This window comes from Leptonychotes weddellii, chromosome 11 (assembly GCF_054177405.1).
Source record: "Leptonychotes weddellii isolate Sample4059 chromosome 11, ASM5417740v2, whole genome shotgun sequence".
Classification (NCBI taxonomy): domain Eukaryota; kingdom Metazoa; phylum Chordata; class Mammalia; order Carnivora; family Phocidae; genus Leptonychotes; species Leptonychotes weddellii.
In genome coordinates this window covers 38,191,212-38,210,582 of record NC_138379.1, presented here as the reverse complement: position 1 = coordinate 38,210,582, position 19,371 = coordinate 38,191,212, and the positions used below count along the sequence as shown (strand labels likewise).

The 19,371-nt window shown below is 50.0% G+C and overlaps 1 protein-coding gene across 1 annotated transcript in view; it reads left to right on the top strand.

Moving 5' to 3' along the window:
* SPON1 (spondin 1) overlaps positions 1-19,371 on the top strand; it is a 231,363-nt gene that overhangs the window by 189,779 nt on the left and 22,213 nt on the right. The window contains exon 7 of the mRNA XM_081798549.1: positions 13,552-13,616. Within this exon, the coding sequence (XP_081654675.1) occupies positions 13,552-13,616 (65 nt within the window). The remainder of the gene's footprint in view (positions 1-13,551; positions 13,617-19,371) is intronic.

The window sequence follows — 19,371 nt, the reverse complement described above, 5'->3', positions numbered from 1 at the left end:
GGCTCAGTGGATTAAGTGTCTGACTCTCGATTTCAACTCAGGTCATGATCTCAGGGTCGTGGGATCAAGCCCCCATCAGGCACCGTGCTCAGCATGGAGTCTGCTTGAGATTCTCTCCCTCTCCCTCTCCCTCTGCTCCTCCTCACATTGGTGCTCGCTCTCTCTCTCTCTCTAATAAATAAATAAATCTTTAAAAAATAAAAATAAATAAAATAAAATACTGTATTGTATACTAGAAATTTGCTAAGAGAGTAGATTTCTAGCGCTCTCACCACAAAAAACAGAAAGGCAACTATGGGAAGAGATGAATATGTGAATTAGCTTGAGGGCAGTAACCATGTTACTATGAGCAGGTACACCTCGTTTTATTGCACTTCACTTTACTGTGCTTGCCAGATACTGCTTTTTTTCCCTTTTTTTTTTTTTTTTAACAAATTGAGGGTTTGCAGCAACCCTGCATTGAGCAAATCTTTTGGCGTCATTTTTCCAGTGACATTTGCTCACTTCGTGTGTCTGTGTCACATCTTGGTCATTTTTACCAACTTTTTGGTAACTCTTTGGTAATTCTCTTCAAACTTTTTCACTGCAATTATGTTTGTTACGGCAATCAGTGATCATGACTCTCTGAAAGCTCAGATGACGGTTAGCATTTTTTGGCAGTAAAGTATTTTTTGATTATGCACATCGTTTTTTTAGGCATAATTCTGTGGCACCCTTACCAGACTTCAGGGTGGTGTGAATATAACTTATATGCATCGGGAAAGCACAAACTCCATTTTATTCCCCTTACTGTGATACTAGCTTTCTTGTGGTGGTCTGGAACTGAACCCACCAGATCTCCAAGGTAGGCCTGTGTCTGTACGTCAAAACATGGTGTTGTACACCTTAAATATATACACTTCTACTCAAAAAAAATATTAGGCATTTCAAAGGAGGAGTTGCTTGAGGGGACAGGGATATGTAGCCATAAATGGACAATTACACGGAAGGAAGTGGTGTGGAGACCTGCACATGTAACTAAGTAACCAGGGCTACCCGTTCATTACCATTCGCCTGGCCCTTCACTTAGACCATCTCCCTCAGTCCTCACATACTATGATTAATCTACTAGAGGACATGCCCACAAGAGCGGGGACTTTGTTGTCTTGTCCACTGCCCTATGCCCCATGCCCAGCACAGTCTCTCACCTGTGAAGGGAGCTCAATAAATCCGTGTTTTACGCATGAGGAATCCGCTGAGAGGACAAGCGACTTCCCCAAACTTACACAGCATGTAAAGTGGCTGAGCCAAGATTTGAACTTCGGTCTGACTTATTCCACCACACTGCTCTTTAATTCCTGGTCCCCTATGCCACAATCATAACTAGAAGCTGGGTTTCACAGCCAGGGAAACATCCCTTACCAGGGGAAGCCTGGCAGAGGCCAGCCTCTTACATTCCCGGAAGGGACACCACTTTAGCGTCAGCCACAAGGCACAACGTCTCCTGTTACCTCTGCAATCTGTCCCCGAACCTCTGTGAGGACATGGGGTGGGGTGTCTCAGGAATGAGAAGGGTTAAGCTTTTACAGCTTACTGAAGCTGTTCCTTTGCATTTAAATAGCACAATTGAAGAAAGCAGCTTCTGGAATCTTATTTGATGCTAGCCTTCTGAGCACCTTAAGGCATGCCTATTTCTCCACCGGCCAGGTCATTTGGAGCTTCATTACTTAATAATTTGAAAGCTTGGTATGGAAATCAGTGGATGAAGGGAGACGAAGTGAAATGTTATTATATTTAAGGACCCAGCAAAACAGGCTCACAGGACAGTACCTGAAGCTTCTACCTTGCTCTCTAATTCAATATGGGGTATTTTAGAGATCATCTCATTAATGATATAGCTCTTTTAATAATGAACCCAAAGACCATAGAGCAGTGTAAAAACACACACATATATGCTTTTGTATCTTTTTTTACTTTGCTCTATGGTCTTTTTTTTTCTTTTTTAGATTTTGTTTATTTATTTTAGAGAGAGAGTGTGCGTGGGCAGGGGAGAGGGCTGAGCACAGGGCCGATGCGGGGCTCAATCTCACGACCCTGAGATCACAACCTGAGCTGAAACCAAGAGTCAGCTGCTAAACTGCACCACCCAGGCGCTCCTGCTCTATGGTCTTTGAAGTCATCATTAAAGGGGTTATTTCACAAATGAGATCATCTCTGAAGTATATTAAATTATAGAAAGCAAGGTAGTTTGTATACTCATCTATTTGTATAATAATCTAGCTACTATTGTGCAAAGAAATGGTAGGGGTAAAGAAAATGGGTGTGTGTGTGTGTGTGACAGAGAGCTAGGATTTCAACTATGTGACAAGAACATACAAATATAACAATGAATTGATAGTAGCTGCTAGGTAAGGATGGTGGGATTATGGATATTTCTTTTTACATCTCTCTCACACACTCTCTTTTTCTCTCTAACATCCTATAATATGGTTACATTATTTGGTGTTTTTTTTTTTAATTTCAAAGACCTTATTTTAGTAGGTGAGGTAATTTCCATCCTGACAGAGCGCCTACCTGGCCCTCCTCACTTGCATTAGCAGCTGTTATGGGCATTGCGGGGGGCCCGGCAGAATCCTTGAGTGGCGGGCGCCTGGGTGGCTCAGTCGGTTAAGCATCTGCCTTCGGCTCAGGTCATGATCCCAGGGTCCTGGGATCGAGCCCCAGGTCAGGCTCCCTGCTCCACAGGGAGTCTGCTTCTTCCTCTCCATCTGCTTCTCCCCCAGCTCGTGCTCTCTCGCTCTCTCGCTCTCTCTCTCTCTCTCTCTGTCTTAAATAAATAAATAAAATCTTAAAAAAAAAAAAAGAATATTTGAGTGGCTTTGTCAGTGAAGCTGTCCTCACATCACCACCTCTGCGAGCCTGGCCCTCCCTCACACACCCTTCCCTGCTCTGCTGTCCCCAGAGAGCCCATCAGAGTGTGGCCCGCTGTAACTGCTCATCGTGCAGGGAAGGCAAGCTCCACGAGGCAGGGACTGGTGTCGCTTTTGTTCTGGGCTCTGTCTCCAGCCCCCGCGGTGGAGCCTGGCAGAAGGTGCGGGCTCCCCCAGGATCTGCCGGGCCCCCGGCAATGCCCATAACCTCAGCCGTCAGTGGCCACCGCACCGCACCTTGCTCTCCCCTCCTCTTGCTCCATCTGGAAGGCCGCCCCTCCGTCTCGGGTCTGGATCTGGCCTCTTCTCATCTTTTCAAGGACCCCACTCTTGCAAGTGCACCTTCTCTGTCTCCAGCAACAGCCCTTTCTCTTTCTGCATTAGATTGGACCCTTCCACATACCAACATGCCGTAATGTCACTCATCTTTTAAAGACTAATCTCACATGTCCTTCCTGCTCTTGCCAATTTTCTCGACATCCCGCACAGCAGACTCCTCCAAAGAGCTGTCTGGACTTGCGCCCGCTCGTCTTGCCTAAACCCGCTTCGGGTGCATCTGCAGCAGTGACCAGCGAGGCAGCGGTGGGGCAGCAGGGGACCGTGGGGGCATCGGGGGCTGGTGGTGGCAGCCGAGAGCAAAGGGACAGCAGGGGGACAGTGGGGACAGCACAAGAGCTTTGAAGAGGCCCTGGGGCAGAACCTAGTGCCCTCCTGTCTCCCTGCCAGTCCCGTGTTAGGCTCTTTGCCGTCCCCACCCTCTTCTCTGTCTCTGCCTACTCCCCAGGTTCTCTGTCCTGTAACTTTAACCACCACCTACATGCTGATGCCTTTCAAATTCATATCTCCAGCCTGGACTTGTCCCTCGAACTCCAGCCTCATATATCCAACCGCTGACAAGACACCTCCCCTTGGAGTCATCCTCGACCTCTCTTTGTTTTACAGCCCTCATCCACTGTCTCCTCAGCTCCCATTGCTCTCTCCTGGTCCGATGCCCCCTGCCTGCCCCCTGCCTACCCTCCCCCGTGCCCCACTAGCACTTACTGTCCCGGAGCGTTCAGCAGAGCCCTCTGAGCATATCAATCAAGTCACACTCTCCTGCTTGCGGACCCTTCAGCGACATCCCGGTCCCGCAGCACTCACAAGAAGTGCCCTCGGACCCCCAGGAGGGCCGCGCAGGCCAGAGGCTTCCTCTAGCTTGTCATTAATTAATCTTTTAATTAACTCACCCATTAATCATCCCCTGCATAGTTCCTCCAACCCAAGCCAATGCTGGGGGCACAGGGAGGACACAGTCCCCAGCCCTGCTCTCCCGCTGGCTTCTGGGGCCAGACCTGGACTGGAGCTGTCCTCCGAGGAAGGTGGGGTGGGGGTGGGGGAGGCAGGGAAGAGGGCCGAGGGGTGTCCAGTGCTATGCTGCGGAGGGTTGGGGCGCCACCCTTCCAGGCACCTGCCGCAGGACCTGGCCTAGGCTTCCTTGAGACCCCTGCCCGGTCAAAAGCAGACAGCTTCTGCTGAGCGTGCCCTCTCCCGTGTGATGTCCGAGTCTCATCTGGCCTGGCCCCTTTTCTACTTCTCTGCTCTGGCCCTGGCACTTAGTTCTTTTCCGATTGCTGGAGACAGGGTGGAAGGTGGGGAAGAGGGCCTGGGAAGGGGCTGGTGGGACAGAGAGACAGACATGCCCCATCGACCTCCCCAGCTCCCTCTGCTCCCTGGGGCAGACTTTCACGAGCATTACAAAGGACAAAATGAAAAAGCCCGGAAAATGAGCTTAAACACAGGACTGACACTTCGGTCACCAAAGGACAAGCTAAATCGATGCCTGCGGCTAGCAGAGGCACACAGAAGGAAGGCCCTCTCTCTCAGGTCACAGGGTGATGCCCATCCTCAGAGCACTCCACCTGCCAGCGTCAGATGCACGTGGAGGGGCAGACCCGGGGGGCTCTGATGGGCCCTTCCCCTCCGGCTTGAGAAATGCCAAGCTGCTTTCACAAAACTGTCTCACGGGAAAACTGTTATCTACAGCATGATGCAATTTTCCCATCGGAATTACGGGCTGTGTTTGAAAAGAACTAAAAAGAAATTGAATTTGAAATGCTTCTGTGCAACCACCTCATCTTCTTGTGGATCTGCTAACGGGCTTGAAATAGCGGATCAGACGTGGCTTGTGACAGCAGCTGGGGCCCCGGGGGGGCGAGGCTCGCTAGCACCCACCGGGGGCTGACTCAGAATTTGTGAGCTCTGACCATGGTTCCTACCGCGGCCCCTTGTCCTGGCCCGTCCCTCTCCATCGGGTTCAGGCAGTTCCAGCAGAGCTGTCTGGCGGCACTCTTCCCCGCCCTGCCGGTGCCCCGACCCACCTGCTCCGTGCTATCTCGGAGCATCGCTTCACACGGCTAGGCCGACGGACTGCTGGTAGACCGAGCCTCGGAGGACACCAGCCTCTCATTCATCGACAAATATTGCTTGAGCACAGTCCTAAATACTGATAGTACTGATAGTACAGCATGGAGCAAAACAGAGGAAAGCCCTTGTCCACGGGGTCCCCTATTCTAGCAGGGAGAGATAGACCATAAAGAGTAAATAAGCAGGGGCGCCTGGGTGGCTCAGTCGGGTAAATGTCCGATCTTCATTTCCGCTCAGGTCATGGTCTCAGTGTCGTGAGATCCCAAACGCCATGTCCAGCTCTGCCCTGAGTGTGGAGCCTGCTTAAGACTCTCTCTCGGGCGCCTGGGTGGCTCAGTTGTTAAGCGTCTGCCTTCGGCTTGGGTCATGATCCCAGGGTCCTGGGATCGAGTCCCATATCGGGCTCCCTGCTCGGCAGGAAGCCTGCTTCTCCCTCTCCCTCTCCCTCTGCCTGCCGCTCCCCCTGCTGGTGCTCTCTCTGTGTCAAATAAATAAATAAAATCTTTAAAAAAAAAAAAAAAAGACTCTCTCTCCCTCTCTCTCTGCCCCACCCCCTGCTCCCTGCTTGTGCACATGCTCTCTCTCAAAAAAAGGGGAGGGGGGGCGCCCGGGCGGCTCAGTTAGTTAAGCCTCTGACTCTTGGTTTCAGCTCAGGTCATGATCTCAGAGTCATGAGATGGAGCCCCATATTGGGCTCCATCTCAGAGTCATGAGATGGAGCCCCATATGGGGCTCCATACTCATTGGGAGTCTGCTTAGGATTCTCTCCCTCTGCCCCTCCCCCCACTCCCTCCCTCCCTCTTCTCTCTCTCTCTCTAAAAAAAAAAATCTTTTTTATTTTATTTTTTTTTTAAAGATTTTATTTATTTGAGAGAGAGAGAATGAGAGACAGAGAGCATGAGAGGGAGGAGGGTCAGAGGGAGAAGCAGACTCCCTGCCGAGCAGGGAGCCCGATGCGGGACTCGATCCCGGGACTCCAGGATCATGACCTCAGCCGAAGGCAGTCACTTAACCAACTGAGCCACCCAGGTGCCCCAAAATAAATCTTTTTTAAAAAGTAAATAAGCCAAGTCGACAATATATCAGTGACCAATGGGATGAAGAAAATACGATCAGATAAAGTGATGGGGACGTGCCGGGTTGAGGAGCCAGCAAGGGACTGCTATTTTCTTTTAATTCCTTTTTTGAAGGAGAGAGAGCGAACTCATGCAAGTGGGGGGAGGGGCTTAAGGGAGGGGGAAAGGAGCAGAGGGAGAGGGAGAACACCAAGCAAACTCCACGCCCAGTGCAGAGACTGACGCAGGGCTCGATCTCATGACCCTGAGATCACAACCTGAGCCAAAACCAAGAGTGGGTCACTTAACGAAATGAGTCACCCATGCGCCCCATGGGATTGCTAGTTTTAAGAGTGGGGACAGGGAAGACCCCAAGAGAAGGTGGCGTTTGAGCAAACACCTGGAGGAGGCAAGGGAACGAGGCTGTGATACTTGGAGGATGGCGTTCCTGGCACAGGAAACAGCAAGTGCTAAGGGTGCCCAGCGTGTCCGAGGAAACAGGAGACATCCAGAATGGCCAAGACACACGGAGGGAGGGACAGAACCCTGAGGGTTAGAGTTAGTGAAGTAACGAGGGGCAGCATGGCCACTGAATGGGCTAAGAGCTGGACACTGACCCTTGGCAGCGGTGAGGTCATTGGTGATCTTGACCAGAGCAGTATCAGAGGAGGGAGGCATCTCAGTTACTTCATCTGAAAAGTGGGACCCATTTGCCTGCCTCCCTCAGAATTCTGCAGTGCAGACCTCATGAGACCACGGGCAAGCCAGAGAGCACCACCAATATGAACCATCTGTTTTTATTTATAACCCAATAAACCCAGAGCTTGTTGAAACAATGGGAAACTATGACGCTGGGCACAATTGATTTTAAAGATGCTTATAGCCCCATTATCACCTCATAAAATGGCTCATTTCCTGCTGCTCATCACCAGGACACCCACCAAGGGATGAAAAGTTCCCCTCAGACATGGAAGCCATCAGGGTTGATATTTTTTATGGATAGTAACTGGGAATTCTGGGAAAGGATAGAAGCAAATAATGGAGCCAAGCACCGTTCACCAGAGTCTTTACATAAGATGCCCTCACAGAGGGATCCGGGTGACCCTGTGTCTCAAAGCTAAGGGTTCTTTGGGGAAAAGCGTCAGCCAGGGGCAGCCATGCTCTTGAAAAATGAACAAAATGGAAGAGGGACGAGAGCAAGATGAAGAGGAAGAACAGACAAAATGGGAAAAGAGCAGGAGTTTTGGAGTCAAATGCATCTATATTGAAACCATGGTTCCTGGGTGGTCTTCACCAAGTCACGCGACTTCTCTGAACCTCCATTTCGTCATCTGCAAAATGAGATGATAGCTATTCCCAAAGGTTTTCCTAAGAAACCAGCTGATGAGTGCAAAGAAATGCGCGATGGGGGTTGGGGGCACTCTCTGTGTGAGCATGTGGGTGTGCATTTAATATCGTTGGATTCCCCCGCTTCAGGAGCAGTTCCTCTCCAGCTCAAGAACCCTGTGCCTCCCCTGCTCTGCCTCAAAACCAGTTCTCAGGGCAGCATGAACACTGCCAGTATCCCGAACACTGTCCGAGTGCGGCTGTAACATCCAGAACTCAGAGTAGGTTAGGACATGGCCTGGGGCCAGCTGAGGCGCAGGTGGGCAGGGGGGCCCTGACCTTTCTCGAGTGGCTGGCACTCCTGCATCACAGCTCAGCCTCCCAGCTCCCCTCTGCCTGGCTTCCCAGGGTGGCCAGTGTGGTCTCCACAGTCAGATGAGGTTTGAACTCTAGCTCTGCCATTGACCAACTGGGTAGCTAATCTGGCCAAATAAACGTGTTTCTGAGGATTAAAAAGTGTACACCTACCTACCCTGCAAATGTGTTGTAAGGATTAAATAAAATGCTCTATGAAGGTAGTTAGCAAGATGCTTAGCACATCAAAACAATAGATCACTGTTGTTATTGTTGTTTCTACTTGCTTTGATCACTTTCCTCTCTGATTATGGACTGCACCCTTTTCTCTTCCTGCGGGGAGGAGGCAGGTTGTCTGGACTGACTCCCAGACTATAGGCCTAGGGCGGGACGTGCTCAGTGCCGCCGGCAGCAAAGGAGGCCTTAGGATGAGGAATGAGGTTGTGGTTCAGGGCTGGGAGGTGAAAGTTCAGGCAGGCACAGGCAGAGAGGGCAGAGAGGAGGTGAGGAACAAGGCAGGGAGGAGGTGACAGACCCCGGTCTTTCACCATGGGCATGACTGAGATGTCCAGAGCCCTCCAGGATTGACCCTCTGAGGGTCAATGTTGGGTGGGGTTGGTTCTGACACCAGCCCCCACCCGATCCCTCAAACCCACATTCTTACTCTCAGCTCGCTCAGACTTGCTATCTCCTAATACCGATGTGATTTCCACCTCCAACCTGTCCCCGGCCTGTTTTCCCCCCCAACATGACCCTCCTTCCTCCAGATCTGACCTCAGCCTACGGCCGGTTGGGGGCTGTGTGATTCCCAGTTGGTGTCGAGCTTCTGAAGTTGGAGTACAACTGTAACATCTTCACAATATTTTTACCGAAAGCAAAACAAAAGACCTCATCCCCATGGGGACGCCTGGGTGGCTCAGTGTTAAGCGTCTGCCTTCGGCTCAGGTCATGATCTCGGGGTCCTGGGATCGAGCCCCGCATCAGGCTCCAGCCCTGCATCGGGCTCCCTGCTCAGCAGGAAGCCTGCTTCTCCCTCTCCCACTCCCCCTGCTTGTGTTCCCTCTCGCTGTGTCTCTCTCTGTCAAATAAATACATAAAATCTTTAAAAAGAACTCATCCCCATGAAGATGGACACTAGTGACCTGTGGTTTCTTTGGGGCTTTTTATCTTAATTGGCATATCTCTGGAAAAGTGCTAATGTCATACAAAAGAGGCATGAACTGTGAATACCCTGAAATACTTGGTTTGAAAAGAGTCCTATGGGAGATGTAGAAGGGCTCTAAGGATTCTTTTTTTTTTTTTTAAAGATTTTATGTATTTATTTGACAGAGAGAGACACAGCGAGAGAGGGAACACGAGCAGGGGGAGTGGGAGAGGGAGAAGCAGGCTTCCCGCGGAGCAGGGAGCCCGATGCGGGGCTCGATCCCAGGACCCTGGGATCATGACCTGAGCCGAAGGCAGACGCTTAATGACTGAGCCACCCAGGTACCCCAGGGCTCTAAGGATTCTTGAAAGATCCTTTCTGTGCCTTAGAGACTTGTTAAAACAACTTTTCATTTAAGTCGAAAGTTTGGATGGCTTACTCTGACTTTAAGTCCTTCATTTTTCAGAATGGAAAATGCCCAGCCCCCCAGCGGCCCCATCCAAGGCTCACCCAGCTACATAAACCTCCTTCATATGCTCCCTGAGACTCAGAGCTTGACTTTAAGTGAGGGAGTGTTCTCCCAAGGCGTTGTGGGTTTGGAGATGCAACTGTGTGTTTCACAATCTGTACTCAAGCAGTGCAAATTGATTCTCATACCAGCTTGGCCTGAATGTAAATGAGAGTAAGAATAGTAGCTAATATATGCTTATTCGGGCACTGTATTAACACATTCTATGGATTATGTCATTTAGTCCCCCAACAACCTCATGTAGTAGAGACTCTTTTTATTGTTGTTTTTAAGGTGTATTTATTTTAGAGGGGGGGAGGGGCAGAGGGAGAAGGAAAGAGAAAATCTCAGCAGGCTCCCCAGTGAATGCAGAGCCCGACATGGGGCTTGATCTCACCACCCTGAGATCGCAACCTGAACCAAGAGTCAGATGATTAGCCGACCACGTCACCCAGGTGCCCCAGTAGAGAGACTCTTTTTAAATCCCATTTCACGGATGAGAAAGCTAAGAGAGGTCAAGAGACTTGCCAAAGGACACAGAGCTATCTAATGGTGCAGTCCGGATTTGAACTCAGGTGTGATTCTATAGTTTATGCCCTCAAACACATTCCTGTCCCATTGGCTGGCTCAGTAAATACTAAAAAGTTTGGTAGTATTGACTGTGCCCAAAATTGTGGCAACATGGGCACATACACATCTTGCGGGGGTGTAAATTGGTACAGATTTTCGGAGCACGATTTGGTAGGTCCTACCAAAATGATAAATTTGCTTCATCTTTTAATCATTCCTGGCAATCTATAACACAGGAAGCCTTGGATTTATAAACAAAGAAATACATATGCAAGTGTTCATCATAGCATCACGCGTGGAAATAAATATCCACCAATAACGCTGGTTAAGTAAATTACAGAACATCCATGCCATGGAATTCCACTACACATCAAAGGCTTTGCTTTTTCAACAATTTGCTGAGTATCCATCACACTGGATATGGCCATGAACAAGCAAGCCAGACACTCTCCAATCCTGCAGAAGTTAGGTTCTACCAAGAGAATTTTGATGCTTCAAAAATTTTTAGCTTTTTAAGTAAATTTTCCATAATGCTCCTGCTTTCTTATTTGATTGGCTAACACAAATGATCCCAAACAAGTAAAAATAAGCTGTTGACCATTCAGGTGGATGCAACCACTAGCTGAGACAATTTACAGCGAGAAACTGTTCTAATGCCCACACACGTAGATCCACCATCCTTGGAGCTTCCATAGCTCTCAAAATTACAGGTAGAATTTCATCACCATAAATAAACACTAATGGAGGGCCCAAACAACTTTTGTTGAGTTATATACTGCAAAAGTAAAATCAATATGTCATTAGTTGGGACTTGAAAACGAAGATTTAATTATAATGCAAGGTAAATCTGCAGGGCCAGCTAACTTGGTGGCCATCTGACTCCACCCACATTGACTTTACTTCTTAGTAAAATAGTTCTTCAAGGGCAAAGGGATGGTCATTAGACAGTATCTCGTTAATTGGCTCTCCTATCTTGTATTTCTCTTTTATACATCTGGACTTGGTTTACCATAATTTGAAGATCTCCAACACTAAAAATCAACAAAAGGATTGCTATGATGCAGGATCTACTGACATGGAAAGTTTCCCCTGATATGATATTAAGGAAGAATTTTTAAATCATGGTGCAGAATAAGATGTTCAGTATGATGCAGTTTTTGTGGGAAGAGCTCTATCTAATGTACACACACACACACACACACACACACGCAGTTGCATATGCATAGTAAAAGGTCTGGAACGATACACACCAAACTGTAACATTCTGGAGAAGGAGGCGGAAGGCAGGGTAGATGCCAGGGCGGAATATGCTCCACATTCACACTGTGTGCTTCTGTGATGCTAAATTTGTCTACAGTAAGCATGTACAGTTCTGCTTATGCAATATTCTGTATATATAAAATCGAAGGAAAATAAAGTATACCAGAGCTAGATGATGAAGGCCATGTAGGAGAACTCAGGAATTAAGACATTGTCATGGAAGTTGTGGGCAGCCGCTGAAGGGCTGAGGCAGGGAATGGAGATGGTTGGATTTGCAGCAGCATGGAGGGTGCACTGGGGGGAGGAGGAAGGTGTGGAGGCCATGGAAGGGCTCAGAGGACTTGCAGACCGAGAGCTTGGACTTAGACTTGGAGCCCGACCGCTGTGAGGAGCGGGAGATGGAGGACTGGAGGAGCCCTGGAGGAGGTGCGGGTTTCTGGGGTGAGAGGCAGGGCTCACGTGGGACGTATGAGATGATACCTGGGCAACCAGGTCACGGGAGACCCAGCACTGGTGGTGTGTCACACACGTGACTTCATGCTAGACAGCCTCTCTCAGCCATTCACCAGATATTTATTAGAAAAGAGTGAGGGATACGTTCCCAACCAATAAACAAGTCTCCCACGAGCCATGTAAACCACTCGGTTGGACTGAGAAATGCTCTCCTTGCAGTCATGTGAATGTGGGGGTGTCTTTGCATCCAAAGATTCTTTCCTCTGACCAAAAGAGGGAACCATCAGGGAAGCCTGAGCTCAAGAAGAGCTGTTGCCTCTGCTAGCTTGTCCCCAAGACCGGCTGTGGGTGCCCGGGGCCACGCTAGATCTGGCTGAGCTCCTGTCCTCTGAAAGGCCCACCACCCAGTGGGCTGCAGGTGAGGCGATCCAGGCCAGAAGGCTTTTCAGAATCTTTGGGCCTGAGCCTGGGGACACCTCTGATCTCCTTCCAGTTTCCTCAGGGCTGTGGGATTTTCTGGGCATGGTACCCACCAACTGAGAAGTTTACCGGTTCCCCCGAAGTATGTTCTAGGCGCTTATGCCAGGCGTGGCTCTAAGGACCAGGGCAGAGCTCTAAGCCAGCCAAGCAAGTCTCTGCCCCCCTGGAAACCAGGGACCTGTTCAGTCAGCAACAAAGTTCTTTCTTCCTCAGCTGGTGACATTCTAGGTTTTTCTGGGCATAGTGGACGGTGGTGTCTGAGCAGCGCTGGGCCCAGCCAGGGGACGGGGAGATCCAGGACCAGCTGAATCCACTCCAGGGAAGGTCCCTAGCCAAAGTCAAATCTGGGCCTGTGGAAGTCTTAAGCCTTGAAAAGGTTATGATATTCCTCTGCTCCGATGTGTAATTGAAAATAAAAACCCAAACAAACTGCAAAGTTAAGCAAGATCAACAAAGTTCTGATTTTTGCCCCTCAATGATGACTTAATGCTTCAAAATGCTAATCATCAAATTCTTCCTCAAGAAAATCCTTTTACGTGCCTGTGCTACATGCTGTCCAAAGCAAAATAGAGCAGAATAATATGAGTGGCGTGAGGGGGGCTGGCCCCAGACTTTGTCCTGGCCTCCTTGTCCAAGGGAGTCTGATCAGGCATGCGCGTCTCAGCAGCAGGAGGGGCCCCGGGAAGGACAATCCTCTGGAGCAGGTGTTGGCTACACTGCAGCCCCTCATGTAGCCACGGCCGGGATGCAGAGCACGTGACCTGCCCCCCGGGCTGGCCACGATATAGAAGTCTAGCCAGCCGAAGCAGAGTCCAGGTCAGAGCTCTGGCTACAGTGGGGGAGGGGTGGACTGGGCTGGAAACCCAAGTGTGGCTCGGGGGGCCCATCCCTGTGCCGCACACACCAGACACAGTGGCCGTTCAGCCCCCCACCCCCTGGGACTGCCGCGACTCCGGGGCTTCCCTACCCGGGGGCAGGCAGAGCCTCCGCAGTAGGTAAGGCAGTGGGGTGGACGGTGTCACCATGTCAGACCTCTTGTTCCCAGGAGCCTGGCTCTCCTCGCTAAATATCTCTTGTCCTTTTTTGCAGAGTGATGAGGTCCTCACCGTCATCAAAGCCAAAGCTCAGTGGCCAGCCTGGCAGCCTCTCAATGTGTAAGTAGCAACCAGACCCTGGCCATGACCAGCCCTGTCCCAGCCTTGTACTCAGAGCCACCCAGCTTCTGGCCACTGCCTGCCAGCTGTGTCAGTCGAGTCAGCAATACCTCTCAGGGGGAAGAGCAGGTGCGGTGCGCTGCCCACGTGTGGGGAACCACACTTGCCCGTATCTTCTCAGGAGAACAGGTTTGGTCTCTGTTTCCCCCAGTGGTTCCAATACCACAGAACCAGACACAATGAAAACCATTCTGTGTTCACTCATGTTCTCAGCACAGGCCGAACATGCCTTCGCACACAGGGGTTCTCACCCGAGGCCAAGTCTGACTCACAGAAGGCTAGATTTACCCCAGTTTCCATTCTCAGTCCCGGTCTCTTTTCTGTCTACTCTATCTCTTGAAGATTTCATCCTCCCTTGCATTTTGGTGACCAAGGGTGTGCTGATGGCCCTATAAACGACCATTCCCCCAGGTAGATATGTTTGTGTGTAGGTAAGTAGGCAGATATGTAGATAGGTAAGTAGATAGATCATCCATCCATCGGTTTCTTGGACACCTCTCTGGAGAGGGTGTACATGGACCTGGAACCCATCACTAAGTCCTATGGATTCTGCCACCTTCATATCTCACAAATCAGTTTCCACCTGACCCTTCTCCCACTGTTAGCTCCGACCACCATGTTTTCTCACCTGGACTGCTTCAACTCTTCCCTCTTCCATTATGCTGTCACTGGAATGATCTTTTAAGAATCCAAATCTGATTGTGTCCTCCTCTCCTTAGAATCCCACCATGACTTCTCTTAGTCTCCAGGATCACTTTGTGAGGCCACCGAGAGCCGGACACACCCCAGCCCCTGCCTCCTTTTCCTCAGGACTCAGGTCTTGCTCCTCCCTACTCTGCACCTTGCTCTGGCCACACTGAATCCCATGCAGTTCCTTGAGCGGGCTCTGGTTTCCCTCATCCTCTAAGGATGCAAGATTTGGAGCAGAGTTCTCGCCAGCCACATGAAAGTGGTTGATGATGAATGGCTCGGCCAGCTAGTCTCTGGAGTATCTATACCCACTAATGATGGCATTGAGGAAGACAGCAGCAACCCGGGCAATGCTGAGATTCTGCTCAGTGGGAGAAAAGGCAAATTCCAAATGATAGGAGGGGAAGCACAGGGTGAGGTAGCAGGAGCAGGGGGAGGAGGCGCTCTCACACGTGACCAGCTGGGAGCAGGAAGCTGGTGCCATGCCAGGCGCCTGGTGCCCACCTCCTTAACCATTTGGCAAATCAGTGGTCCATTCCCCACGACGGGCCAGCCCTATACAGCCAGTCTCCACCCCATGGAATGCCCAGCGGGGGAATGGGGTGGGGGAAGATGGACCAAAAACAGAGTTCTACCATTCCAGAGCTGCTCTTTGCACACGTTCAGGTGGCACCACATATATGGAATATATATAATATGACGTCATCATGGTAGCCGTGTACGCTCCAAGGGGGTAAATGTTATGATGAGGATATCAGTGTTTCCAGAAGACCAGAGAAGGCTCACAACCCCGCCGAGGGTTGGGGAGAAGTCATGAGGGCCTTGTTTAGGAGACGTCCCAGGGCTGTCTGGAAGGATGCTCCTTGCCCCTGGAGAGGCCCAGATCTGGTAGTACTGAGGCCTGAGGCCCTACGTGGAGACCTGAGGAGAGAGAGAGGCCCACCCTTGGACAGCTGACCCAAGGCAGCCCAGCTGGCTGCATGGAGGCCTTGTCTAGCTTGCTGTGATCTCCTCTGAGGAAGCTGGGCCCAGAGTGGTTGAAAATCTGCCGAGCCCTGGAAGTGCCTTTCCCTCCGAGGAGAAGCAACAGAGGCAGGCCCTGCTGCCCAGGCTGTCCCCTGGTAGGTGGGCATTTGTCTGTCCCAGGCCTGTCCCACCAAAAAACACTGATGTGAATTCACAGAGGCCCTGAGCCCCCTTCACATAATAATCATCAATCAGAAAAAAAGGTCCACCATGAATCCTGCTTGCTCAGGCTCTCCTCAGCGGCTCCCAGCTCCAGAACCTGTATGTGAAGGAGTCCTCACCATTGGCCCTCGAAGCAGGCAGGGGCTCAGGGCCAGGGAGCGGTTGGGGGCATCTGGGCCAGAGTTTGTGGATGCAAATGTTGATACCACTAAGCAACCCTGAGCCCAGTTTTCCCTTAAGGAGCCTGGGTTTAGGAAGATGTAAAGCAAGGTGCTTCCAAAAGGAGTGAGGAAAGAGAGAAGAGAGAAAAAGAAGAAAGCTGAGAGCTGACCTTTTTGTTTTGAGCACCTACTATGTGCCAGGTACCCGGCAAGGCACTTCTGTTCCTTATCCCACTTCATTCCTCACACATACCCCACGAGGTAGGGATTTTGAGCCTCACTTCGCAGACAAGATTGAGGCTCAGAGGTTCCATGGCAGGTCCAACCTCAGCATCCAGCTCCACCGGCGGAGGAACTAGAATTCCAACCACATCCAGCTGCCTCCACCACCTGTGCCCTTCACCTCTAACAAAGTCCCTCCAACGAAGGAACAATTCATTCAGTGTCCATTTTTTAATCAATCGAGACATACACTCTATCTGCCAGTCAGACTTCGGGCCAGCATGAGATGAACAATGTGACCACAACCAAACTGTCTGACTCCTGCCCCAAAACAAGACAGGATCTTGACTTTCACTTACCTCGTGTCCTTCTGTCAAGGATGACCGAGACATTACATGGCCTCCACAAATATTTGTGGTGGGTCTCTAAGGGGAAGTACTGTCAAAAGTGCTTAGGAATAGAGCAGAGTTTCTCATGAACTCACAGTCTGGTGAGGGAGAGAGACATTAACCAGATGATGACAAATGTGATATGTCTGCAAAGTAAAGACATAAAGTGCCATGAGAGTATGTGAAGAGGACCCTGACCCAGCCTGAAGGTCAGAGAAAGCTTCCTTAAGGGATGGCAACTTAGCTAAGAGTTAAGGAATCAATAGGCTTTGTCTAGGTAAAGAAGCAAAGCAAGGAGAGAACATTCTAGAAAGTCTAGAGAGACCATCACGTGTCAAGACCCTGAGGAGGGATCGGTATACTTAAGGTACTAAACAGTTGTGGTGTAACTAGGTCCAGAGATCACAGGTGAACTTGGTGTGGCGCCAAGCCATGCAACATTAGGGATTTTGATTTTTACATTAAGAGTAATGGGAAATCATTGAAGGGTTTTAAGCAGGATGACAACACGATCAGATCTGCATTAAACAACAACAATAACAACACTCTGGCTCCAATATGAAAAGATTAAGACTACAGGAAGCAAGACCAGTGAGGAGAATTTTCTAATTCACAGTGACCTTGACAAGGACGGTGGGAGGGGAGATGGGAGGGGTGTCGAGACCTCAGAGATGCGGAGGACTAGAGCCCACAGGCTGCGGTGATAGGATGCATAAGGAGGGTGAAAGAGGCAGAGAGATCTAGGTTAGTAAGTTGGCGGGGCCACTTACAAGGTTTAGAATAGCAAACGAAGTTCAGTGGGAAAGCTATGGTAGAGATGCCTTCGAATTATCCAGCTGGAGGTGTTGCCCGTTAACTATGAAGTTCTGAAACTCGGGGAGAATTCTGCACTGACATATAAACTCGGGAGCCACGAAGGAGTAGTAGACTATCAACGCCAAGGTCATGAATGAGAGAGAGCCTGAGGATAAGTCAAAGGCTTAAGGCTAAGTCCCGAGGAGTTCCAACATTTACTGCTGAGGAGGACCTGCCTGCGAAGGAAGGAAACAGAAAAGGAGTAACAAACTGACTGGGGGAAGGAAGCTTGGTATCAGGGAAGCCGAGGGAAGAAAGCTGTGCCCAGTGCAGCTGAGAGGTCATGTAGGATGAGGGCTGCAAAATGCTGGTTGGATGGATCAACATGAAGAAAAGCAGGGACCTTCCTGAGCAGGGACCTGCTGAGCGATGGCGGGAGGCCTTGAGCAGGATGAAATGTGAACAGAAAGGGGGTTTATGGAGTCAGTGTGTACAGGCAAGTCTTCTGTGCAGTTTGCTGGGAATGAAGAGGGACTGAGCAGTAGCTCTCAGGAGATGAAAGAGTCAATGAAGTTTTGTTTGTTTGTTTGTTTTTGCCTTCTTTTTTAAGATGGGAGAGACTTTCTGAAAAATTGACCAAAAAAACCCACAAAATACTTGGGGACACCTTCCCACCCTTCACCCTTCCCTCAGACTTCCTGAGACCCCCGTGAAACAGAATTAATCAATGGCAAACATCAGACCTCCCAAACACCCAAACCCTCTCCCGCCCAGTGCTACCAGCTTGTTAAGGGAAAGGAATTTTCCTTTGGTTTTCCCATACCCCAGTCTCCCCTTCCCTCTTCCAAATCGCATTAGGAAGTCAAATTAGGAAGCCTCCACGCAGCCAAGTTTTGTTTTGCAGAAACAGCCCTGCCCCCCTTCACTGAGCCCTCCTGATTGAGGTTAATGGGATTCCAGCCTCCCTCGGGCCAGTGGAAAGCCAGGGTGACCTACTTTGTGAGGTCCTGCCCCGTGAAACTGACTTGCTTTTCAATGATCTTCATCTTTTTCCCCAGGACCACTTCTCAAAGGACAGCCATGAACGAACAAATTAGCTGCTAACTTGTTTAGCTCAATAAATCAAGCTGCGGCTCTGTCAGCCCAGAGCGCAGGTAGAGACAGAAAAGACAGATGCTGAGCAAAACCCACATCCTTCACTAGTTCCTCTGGCGCCTGAGTAGAAAATGACCAGGTTTCCTGCAGATCGATTCTGAATTTCCACCACCCAGTTCCTCCAGTTTCATCTGAATACTAGGAATTACTGGAACTTTTAAAAATCATTTTTTATTCTCGTAATGAATCTTGTAAGGGACTGCAGTCCCCTTCATGATTCCCAGCCGCTCTGTTTAATTAATATTTGATAAGACAACCATTCATGTGTCCTCCAGACAGCTGAGGGGAGGGTGGATCAGAGACACGGTCACCCTCTCCAGAAATCCTGCCTCGGGAGGGTCAGTGCCCCGTAAATCACCCAAGCCACGGTTCTCCCCAAGAGGACAGAGGCATCTCTCTCGGATCAGGGCTGAAAGTTTCAGGGCCCTCCCTGCCTCCTGTAGCACTTGCCCAGGTCTGTGGATGCCCTCAGGATTGCACAGAAGACTGGCCTTGGACTGGCGGAGCAGGCGGTAGATCGAATGGGCCAGAGGGACCAGAGTCCTAGATGCCTCCAGGTGATGAGCAGTTTTCCGAGGCAGGAAACCGCACTCAGACCTGCCTCCACCCACGCGGGGCTTCAGCCTAGCGCATGGCTCGGGCGCCTTCTAGTGGTCCCGTGGGGTTTCTGCAACTTCGAAAGCTCGCTATTGGGGATTATTTGAAATACAGAGGAGACAGAACTCAGCATATGAGTGACCTGAATTGCCAGCGACTTGAGTCTCGCCAGTGACCTGAGTCACACTGCTTTGGTTCTGAAATTTCAAAGGGGATAATACGTCCTTAGCAGGAGCATAACAATCCCTTACTGCCTCTTTTCTTGTATGGTGTTTTTCGAAGTTTTGTTTGGAAAAGCTGAATGAGTAGAAAATCAACATTTACCAAGTCCTGTGATGTGCGGGTCACGATGATAAGCAGTTTCCTCACACAAAGCCCTTGGGTGGGTATGATGAGGCTCCCATTTTGCAGCCCTAGTAACTGCAAAGCATGCTGGGGTAAAAGGCCGTGGCACAGAGCTACAAAGTGGCTGAACCCAGATGCAAATCCAGCTGCCTC